This window comes from Zonotrichia albicollis, chromosome 7 (genome assembly GCF_047830755.1).
Source record: "Zonotrichia albicollis isolate bZonAlb1 chromosome 7, bZonAlb1.hap1, whole genome shotgun sequence".
NCBI lineage: Eukaryota > Metazoa > Chordata > Aves > Passeriformes > Passerellidae > Zonotrichia > Zonotrichia albicollis.
In genome coordinates this window covers 24,390,145-24,399,860 of record NC_133825.1, presented here as the reverse complement: position 1 = coordinate 24,399,860, position 9,716 = coordinate 24,390,145, and the positions used below count along the sequence as shown (strand labels likewise).

The 9,716-nt window shown below is 43.8% G+C and overlaps 1 protein-coding gene across 4 annotated transcripts; it reads right to left on the bottom strand.

Annotated features, from left to right (window-relative positions):
- Positions 1-597: 597 nt before the first annotated feature.
- On the bottom strand, positions 598-9,007 carry LOC102073050 (uncharacterized). Of its 4 annotated transcripts, XM_074544684.1 has the most exons (6): positions 8,934-9,007; positions 8,675-8,834; positions 7,310-7,438; positions 3,654-3,894; positions 2,026-2,088; positions 598-1,159 (listed from the first exon to the last, which is right to left on the bottom strand). In XM_074544684.1, the coding sequence occupies exons 4-6, from the start codon at positions 3,712-3,714 to the stop codon at positions 1,053-1,055; spliced, it is 231 nt and encodes a 76-aa protein (XP_074400785.1). In that variant the 5' UTR covers positions 3,715-3,894; positions 7,310-7,438; positions 8,675-8,834; positions 8,934-9,007; the 3' UTR covers positions 598-1,052. The 4 variants fall into 4 exon arrangements, with proteins under 4 accessions (XP_074400785.1, XP_074400784.1, XP_005481618.2 ...); XM_074544683.1 differs by lacking the exon at positions 8,934-9,007 and having other exon boundaries at positions 3,654-3,764; positions 8,675-8,836; XM_005481561.4 differs by lacking the exons at positions 8,675-8,834; positions 8,934-9,007 and adding an exon at positions 8,111-8,307 and having other exon boundaries at positions 3,654-3,764.
- Between the last annotated feature and the right edge of the window lie 709 nt (positions 9,008-9,716).

Below are 9,716 nucleotides of genomic sequence, written 5' to 3'. Positions count from 1 at the left end.
CTGCACAGAACCTGCACACAGCCTGCACACAAACTGCACAGAACCTGCACACAGTCTGCACAGAACCTGCACACAGCCTGCACAGAACCTGCACACAGCCTGCACACAGCCTGCACAGAACCTGCACAGAACCTGCACACAGCCTGCACACAACCTGCACATAACCTGCACACAGCCTGCACGGAACCTGCACATAACCTGCACACAGCCTGCAGCTCAGGCGTGGCTGAAGCGAGAGCAGAGCACCCTCAGGGACCTCTGGCACGAGTGAGCACTGGGGTAAGGACGATGCCAGCTTTGTCCCCAGGAGATGTAACTGGAGATGTGTTGTGGTGATGGAAACAAGACATTTAGATGGGCACCAGACTGTAGAACAGAGCAGGGGGTGGACACCATGACTCCGTTCACCACAGGGCTCCTCTGCAGTGGGGGCTGTTGGTTTCCATCCTCCTGCCACACTGCAGAAGGGTTCAGTACTCTCTCCCTCACAGTGACCTCACAGGCTCTGGATCAGAGAGCAAAAGGGATTAGCAAGACACTGTGCGATCCTTCACTGGAAACCCAGCAAAATAATGAGATTAAACAAGAAGATGGTCTGAGTAGGGGAGATCTTTATTTATCTTAATCTAAAAATGCAGAGGGTGGGAACAAACAAACAACTCACAAGAAATAAAACCCCAGTGTAATTTTTGATTATTGGAAGAAGACTCAGTTTCATCACATGGCTGTTCTGGTGTCCTAATTATGAACAGTTTCACTGGCTTTGTAAATACACTCAGCAAATGTGGCAATAATCACTGAGCTGTTGTAAGAGCAGGGCAACAGCATTGCTGGAACCTTTTCAGCCACGTTGACAATTGTGAGCAGATGTGCTAAGAGATGTATTTTTTTCTATGTAATGGATGAGAAGGACCTTCTACCTTAAATACGTGTATTTGAAGAGAACAAAATTATCCAGATATCAAACAGCTTTCATTTTTCTACACAAAGAAGTAGGTAATAGCAGGCCAAAGAGAGATTTATACAAGCAGTACTGTTGACTTGAATTAGCATCATTTTTTAAATCCAGATTTTTTCCCAAAGCCAGACATTGCTTCTGCAGCCTGTCCAGCCACTTTTTCTACTCCATCTTGTGCTGTCTTGGAAGCCTTGTCAAAAGCTGCAAGAGAGGGAAAAAGATAAGCAGAAAGTTGGGAAAATGCAACATGGTTTAATACTTAGGATAAAAGAGAGGTGTGAAAATTATTAGACTACAAAAAAGAAGTGCTATATATCCAAAAAAGGTTGTGGATATTTTGCTGCCCTCTCATCTAACATCAACAGGTGCCCAAGCCTGCCCTTCTTGTCACATCCATGGAGCTGAGGAAGGTGTCAGCTCTAAGGGGATACTGCCAGTGCATTTTGGCTTTCATGAAATATTTTAGACCCCAAAATTGCAATTCACCCCCACACTTAGAATTGTATTAAATTATTACAAAAAAAAAAAAAAAAAACAAAACAGCCTACTTTTTAGATTAACTTGTTCCCAATGCCCAGCTGCAAGATGCCAACACCTGCTTGACAACACCTTTTCACCTGCAGGATCAGTAATGTTCAACCCCAGCTGCCGCCCCAGCAGGTGCTGGGATCCAGGGTAGGGCTGGACCTGGACAGACCCCTGCTCTCAGGGCTTTGGGGGCAGGGAAGAAGATGTAACATAGAGTTACTTAATCCTCCAGAAAGAAGAGCTGTCCCCACAAGTTTTCTAAATAGGAAGCCAATGTCTGAATGCTGTGCGTGAGACTCGGTCTGCCAGTACATGTGTGGAGATACTAAGGAACAGATCCTGAAATCCTTCTGTGAGATTTATACAGGTTGTTATAAAATCATTAAAGTTGTTACAAAATGGTAAAGGTTATACAAAGTAGTCACTGAAACCAAGGACTTCCAGGCTGAGGACACCTGTGGGACAGAGGAGAATGAGCACGGGCCGCTTCTGGCTTGTGTTGAGCTGCTCCATCTTGGTTTGAACGTCATTGCTCCTACCTTTCTGGCTTGCCTCTGTAATCTGGTTGACTGCATCCTGAGTGGCCTGTCCCAGTGTGTTTGCTGCAATTAAGGGAAAACAAAATCAAAATCCTTCCCAGCTGTTGGTGTTTCTGGTTACAGGAATTCTGTACAGCCAGCTTTCTGCACGGCTGCAGCAAGCTGTGCCCCTGGCAAGGGCCTGGGCTGGTGCAGAGCAGGCTGAGGCCGTGCCCTTCACAGGGCAGCCTGGGCACTATGTGCTGCCACAGCAGCTTGCCCGAGATTAGCACTCACCTGGCACCTACAGTCAGCTGAGCAAATCAATGGCAGATAAGCAGGAGATAAGAAAAGATTAGCAGTGAGTTGGAATGATGACATTTAGCTGCAAGCTGCTTCTTTAACACTACACTTGCTTTTATTGATTTTTCTACCTTATTATGCTTGGGGTAGGTTGGCCATCTAACCTGCATTTTCCCTATGGGCCGTTTGGGACTAGAGCCTGTTCTAAAATGGAAGCAAGTCCATTAAACTGAGCTGGACAGGAGAAAGGAGATTTTTACAAACAAGAGATGAATAGAAGAAGAGGAGGAGAAATTAGAAACATAAAAAATCAATTCCAGAATATGAAACATTAAAATAAAAGTGAGATGCCTTGCAATTGTAAGATAGCTGATAGTTTATGAAACAGTGAAGTGCCCACTCAGTGACAGGAATATATTAAGGATGCAGCAAAGACTATTTTGTTTTCCAGAAAGGGGTTCTGTAATGTTTGTGGGGCTACTACACATTTGTCCCCAGACGTATGGAAACTTTCTGTAACTTCAATATAATCAATGATGTTACTCATATATTTCAGCTATACAAGGAAGTATTTGCAGGATCAGAATCCAGAACCATATATAACCAAATTATACACTACCAGGAAAGAACAGCAGGCAGACATGGTACGGAATAAACTATAAAAAACTACTATAAGCTGCACACATTTTGCAATTTTTAATTTGAAGGAAAACCTTTTATGCTTTGCATTGAAAAGTTGGTTTCCAAAGCCCAGTGCTAATGACAAGAGTGCTTGGCCTTAGAACATGGGCATTGCTATGACAGAAATGTGCATACAGGGTTTTTCAACTCCTGCAGTCTGGTGATCACTGCTGAAGAACACAACAAAAACGTCCTATACATTACAAACCATCCATTGCAATCAATGGAGTTACATTACCAGAAGGCACTGACAGGCCAAATGACAAATGTTCATCAAAGCTTAATTCCAACATACTAAAAGGAGTGCTGATTAAAAGCCACTGCAGAGCATGAAAAAAGACCACCCTGAGCAATGCAAATGCTAACAGAAGGCTGTTATCACAAAAAAGAGGCTTCACTGCTCTAAAAATATTAAGTTCAGCATTTTGGAGAGTGATGAAAGTTGGACAATGCCCAGGAGCCAGAGAGGGAGAAGTGGGTGAGTAGAATGAGGCAGCTTTAGGAGCCATGGCTGGCCTGTGGTCTTCTCCAGGTGATGGCCAAAACTTGCAAAGTGGGGAAAAAAGAGCAAGCTGTGTCCTGCTAGCATCGATGCAGCTATGGGTTGTGGTTATTTAGCAACTAAACCCCCCTCCAAATATACAACAATACTAAATCTTTCTTACCAGCGTCTTTTGCTGCACCTTCAGCTTGTTCCTTCAGTCCCTGGAAGCTTTTACTCGACATTGTGGCTTCTGACACCTGCTGAAGCCCTCTCCTTTGATAAAATGGAGCACCTGGCGATGTAGAGTGCACTGTGTGATAGTGTCCTGACTTGTTCTGGTTTTATACATCTGCCAGGAGACCTGCTGATTCTTTTGGGGGTGACTGGTACAGTGGGTGGAGTTCAAATGTGAAGAATGAGAGCTGAAAATAGAGAAAAGCTGTTTATTTACCCTCCCTGATGAGAGGGTGTGCCCAGATTGAGATTTTTGCTCCATCACGCTGTCTTTGTCTGTTAATTTGTGCTGTTTGTTTTTTTATAACCAAAACTGCAAAAAAACCTGTTCCACCATCACAGGCAGAGGAAAGCCACTGAACTGAGCTTTACAGAGTGCTGGAAAACTACTGAAGTGCAGTGTGTGGGCATGGCCAGCTTTCATCCCTGCCAGGCTGAATTCCTTCTCCTTCCTTCAGCCCCTGAGCACACCCTCTTGAGAACAGAAACCAGCCCAAATTTATTTCTGTTCTTAGAAGTTTTAATCACAACCCCCTTTTCTTGTCAGGTGGGACAATGTTAGATGGTGAGACCTGTAATTTATCTGTATTTTTATAAGAAACTGTTAATCTGGTCATCTTTCAAGTTGCCTGCTCAAGGTGGATTGCAAATCCCATCATCACAGAAGGCCTTGCCAGGCTAAGGCAGGTAACCAGTGCCAGCACTAGCAGCTCTCAGGGGAAGGTAAAAAAAATAAAAAGCCAAATTAGCAAACCCACATTTTCCTACTGTGGCTTTGTGGTAAGATTCTTTTCGTTCAGAAATTATGTTTAAACTCACTTCCTTTCCTAGCATTACCACATTAATAAAAGTTTCTGGCTTTAACCTCTAGCATTTCCAGGTTTCCACTAGCCTTTGGAGTTTATATTTCCTGCCATCAATCCCCAGTACAAAGGTACTTTGTACAAGTAAACTATTGGCAGAGTCAGGAGCCAAGTGGCTCTCTGGTTTTGTGGGGTTTGGGTTCCTCGTTGCCATTTTCCAGGGTACAAAGTGTCTCTGTTTGGATGGCCACACTCATACCCATATTTTTCTTCCTGAGAAAAGATTTGTGTTGGTAAACTGGCACAGATGCCACAGATGAACCAGGGTGGGCACTGACAGTTCTCATAAGTCTAGGACTTCATTAGTACCCAAGTGAGGAAGAGTCACAGAAAACAAGGTTCTGAGTATTCCTCTGCTGCTCCTACTCCACTTGTCATTTCAGAGAGCTCTTGTCAACTTTTGCATCACTCCTTTGTTATTTCAAACAGCAATCCTCTTTCCCCCTTCAATGGGTCAATTAGACTTTTAATTATATATTCACAGCAGGTATCTTTTTCAATTCCTTGCTGATTTCTTTCCTGGAATGATGTTCTTACCTGAATTTGCAAAAACTCAGATAAAAAGACACACAGTATTGTGGGGCTCTGGCATTTTTTTAACCAAGTCACTAACAGAGACCTACTTATTTTCCTTTCCCAAACCCAAGAACACAGCCACACCAAAGCCACCTCAAACAGGTGGATTTCAGCTGCTCTCAGCCCATTAGTCAGGCAGATTAACCTTTGTGTGGAGTGTTAGTGAAAGGAAGGAAGAAGCTCTCAGGAATCCACCAGGCAGCTTGTCACAGCTCAAGAGAAGATGTGCCCAGGTTTCAGCAGCAAATACCTCCCAGATGCCTCCCCTTTGTTTCCAGTGCTGGGTTTTCAGTGCAAGAGCCCTGCAGGTGCTGGCTGGGATAGTCTGCCTGAGAGGGACACCAGGAGTTTAGGAAAGCATTTAAAACTGAAGCACGCCCACATCAAGCATTAAACCACACTAGAGCACTATTTTATAGACTCATAATCAGTTCAGGTAAATATTGCTCTCTAATTCTGTTCTAATACCTACCTAGATTTCCCCAGCTCCAACTATTATTCTTCCAAGTAGAAATCTCTATTCAGTATTTTGGACTCAATATGGGTGTCTGATCTGTGCCACTGCTTGCTCAAAGCATTATCTCCTGCTCAAAGCATTAGGTAGCATGAATTCCTGAGTAAAACCCACACTGCTGACAGCATGGCAGCATGACTCCTTATCTAATGTAATTTTATCTTTAGCATTAATATAATTATCCTGATTCCAAACTGAGAAAAAGAAAAGTGAGCAAATTACTCTTGCCCAAATTGGCCTGGCATGATCATTATAATGCAGCCCAGAGCAGAGGGAAGAGGGACATCTGCATGGTATTCATTCCATAGGATGGTAGCAATAATCTGTGCATCAGGTGGCAGGCTGAGTTACAAAATCACAGCAGAAAATAATGGAATATATTGCATAATATTTATCCACTCTGTGAGTTAACATTACTTTTTAGAAGACAATAGTAAGCCTTTTGAACTAATGTTAGATATTAATTCGAGTGCTTAAAAATGAGGATTTGAAAGGGTGGAAAGCTAGTTTGGACTTTTCCTCCATTAAGCTCTCAGTATCTGCTGAGACTGCAGGTAGAAATCCTGGTTAATGCCAGCTGGGGCATGCACCACAGTGCGTGCAGAGCCACAGGCCAAGGTGCCCCTGGAATTTCAGGCTATTCCAAAAGTTACTGCACCTGGCAATGCCAGGGTGCATCACTGACACTGGCCACGACCAGAAGTCCAAAAGTGCAGCACCCCCAGCAGCGCTGTCTGCTCACCTGTGACACAGAACATGTCTGACTCCCTTTTCTGTGTCTGACTCCTCGGGCTTTTCTCCCCATTCTGCACCTTCAGTCTGTTGCCTCTGATGAGCAGATATTTGTGTTTGGGGAAAAGAAATCCAAAAGTAATTCTTTAAGTGCTAGAAGTGCTTCACAACCCATGGCCCTGGAAAGAGCTGGCAACTACAAATACACAGCCCAAGCAGCTGTGAGTTAAATCCAAAGCACCACAGAGAAATTAGAAATTGTTCTGGTTTCCTTCCCTTTCACACATCTTCTGTGGCAGCTTTGAGCGCCCTCTCATATATCAGTGACATGAACCCTTCTGCTCTATTACCTGATGAAGGTCAGAAGTAATTAATCAGAGCTACAGCTTATGTTTTACACATGAAAATGGGCAAGTGAGGTTAATTAAAAAGTGTTGAATTTTATTTGGGTTTTCTTAAATTTTAATTTGACCAGGGTTGGGATTTATAGATAGGTGTTGTGTCCATTAGCAAGGTAAATGCAATGATGTATTAGGGCTAAAAAGTTCTACACAGATCACTCCAGAAGTTTACAAAGTGTGCAGTGTTCAACAGTCATGGCTACTAAAGGAGACTGATATTAGTGTGAAAGGGATGTGATGTTTATGCCATGAAACAGAACTGTTTTAAGAAACACAATGGTTTGCTTATAGATAATTATTGTAAGTCATATGTCAGTAATTTAGGAGATCAAACTGAAGTTGTTCTAATTAAGCTAAATTAGCTGTTTGGTTCAATTATTGATATACAGTTCTAGGACAAAAGTAGGTTTAACTGATTCTGCCTTTACACAGGTGGTAACATCCTCCAGGAATGATCAGTCAGCTCTGCTTCAAAGCATGAGATCAACCTAAGGCCAGTGCAAATGGAGTTCTTTACCTTCTACTTTTTCATCCTGAGGTAACATCCAGGTGAAGTGTCACATTTCTGCTGTCATCTGGAGCACATGAAACCATCCTTAGATACTGGGACTGCTGTGGAGTCTCACAATAGCCTGCAGATTCAGGACTAGAACAGACAACAAAAAAATTGTGAGGTCTTTAACTTAGAAAGGCTAGGAAGATGAGAAAGGCTTGATTCCCACCTTAAAATCTGGCATGGGACTGGGGAAATAAATAACTGGTCCTATCCCAGGAGTGACTGGCTGGGAGAGCAGAGGATGTGAGCTGGGATGCAAAGCCTACAGGAGAGCTGTGTATATTTTCTAGGCACACTGAGAGGAAGGAGAGCTGTGGCTCTGCCCTTCTGGCACACAGTTATGCTGCCCACCCCACGCAGGTTTAGTGGGAAGGGAAGGGTGGAGAAGCAGAACTGCCTTGCATTCTGGATCCACAAGAAAAAGCTGTGCCAAAGCTTGACAGAGAAAGTCTGTGCTGCTTCAGACTTGTGTGGGCAGGGGTTTCTCTGATATTCAGAAAGTGCAGTTTTGATTTGGCCTTTTTCTGCTCTGCTATTAACAGTATGGAGTATCTTCTTGTGATTTGGTAGGGTTTTAATCCATTTATGAAACAGTTAAACTGAGTTTCAATGTGTCAAAAAGGTAAGAATGTGATTTTATAGAGAACAGTATTATAAAAACAGCCCTTCAGTTTTTAATTGGGTACTCAGTTTTAGTACAGGCATTATGCAGACACAAAAATAGGACTTTCAAATGAAGTGGGATTCTAAGTGTATTATTACCTGATTTGCATTTAAATTAGTGGAATGCTGTTTGGGATAGTCTGTAGAGAGCCACTGCTTCCTCTCCTTCATCCTAGAAAAACATCTTTAAAAAATCAGGCCCTGCATGCTCTTCAGCCCTTGGCTAGGACATAACTGGGGGGAGCTCACAAAGGCTGTGAGCTCTATCAGAACAAATCACTCAATAAAGCTTCACTGCAGTTTTACATGGAAAGGAAGTTACAAGGAGAAAATAATGGATTTCAGCACTTTGTTGGTCACTTGTATGGTGAGGTTGATGCAACACTTGGCAGCAGCTGTTGCTGGCTCGTTGGATCCCCTCAGAGGACAGAGTGCAAGTGCCCAGAGTCCTCACTGGGGACAGACAGTGGCCACACTGTGCCTGGCACTGGGTGCTGTCTCATCACAGTGGGATTAAGCTAACAGCTTGTGTGACAGTGGTATCACATGCACAAAGTCCACTTCAATAATTCACAGGGCGAGATGAGTATAAGAAATTCTTGATTGCACAAGACCTGTCAGCAAAAAATAATTTTGCTAGTGTTTGCTTCCCTCAGCACTTACCTGGGGCAGGGGGTGCCAGCATTTCCATAGTGAAAGTACCTTCTCCTGTGGGATGTTTCTGATACATCTCCTCCATCACTGCACTTTTCACTTTCCTTCCATCATCTCTCATTACACTTATCTGAATACTCATTGAAAACACAGACTTCCTTTCAACGAACTAAACAGATGTACAACAAAGTTTAGTTGAATAATTAATAGACAATATTTTGTCTCTTTAATCAAAGACCATTATACTTCAAAAGAAACAAGTCCTCACCTTTCTTACCTCTGACAAATGTGGCTCAGACCTCTGGCTTCTGCTTCCCACAGCTGGGTGACAGCCAGTCTGAGACAGGGACAGGGAGGAAATAGAGGCTCCCTGAGCCATTGCATGGGCACAGCACTTCCCTGTTCCTGCTCACTGACACAGGGTACTCATGTGGAAGGAAACTGCATGTCCTGGTGTCTGTCTCCAAGACTTGGGAGTGCCTGTGCAAGATATATAAACACTTTCTGGGCTCTGACTGCCATGGACTAGACCAGACCTGCGCAGGGACTGCACCTGCCTGGGCCCAGAGCAGGGCTCTCCCATGTGAGAGGCAGGCAAGTGCAGAGGCAGACCTGTAGGAAACATTTGGACACTTTTGGTGCCCAAACGTTGGCCAGTAGTCAAGCAGTGTTTTCAGTCCCACAGTTCCATATACAGGTATGTAAATACTGGGAAAACCCTTTCCCTTGCACAGGGAAGGAAACACAGAGAGCTGCATGCTGCTCTCCCAAGCAGCCACATAGCTCAGTGTGGCAGAGATGTGGTACACCATTCTTAGCTCAGTCATTACCATTCTCTCCTGGTTTAAGCCCTTGGAACCAGGGGCACAGCCTGATTGAGAGATGGGCATTTGGGGAGCAGCTCACTGCTCGAGTTACAGCTCCTGCCTCCCACGCATGCCCTACATAGTGAAGGCATTCACCTCCGAATTTTTGCAAAACACTTTTTTTGAAACACTTTTGTTTGTGTCCCCATAAAGCAAAGCTTTTGAGCAAAAGGTTTTTCTGTGTC

Bases quoted from the DNA above. Each gene is read 5' to 3' on its own strand.
- LOC102073050 (XM_074544683.1), bottom strand. From the start codon at position 7,337: ATGTTACCTCAGGATGAAAAAGTAGAAG. The intron at 3,765-7,309 runs GTAAAGAACTCC...CTACATCGCCAG, and splicing joins TCAGGATGAAAAAGTAGAAG to GTGCTCCATTTTATCAAAGG. The intron at 2,089-3,653 runs GTAAGAAAGATT...CCTTAATTGCAG, and splicing joins AGGTGCAGCAAAAGACGCTG to CAAACACACTGGGACAGGCC.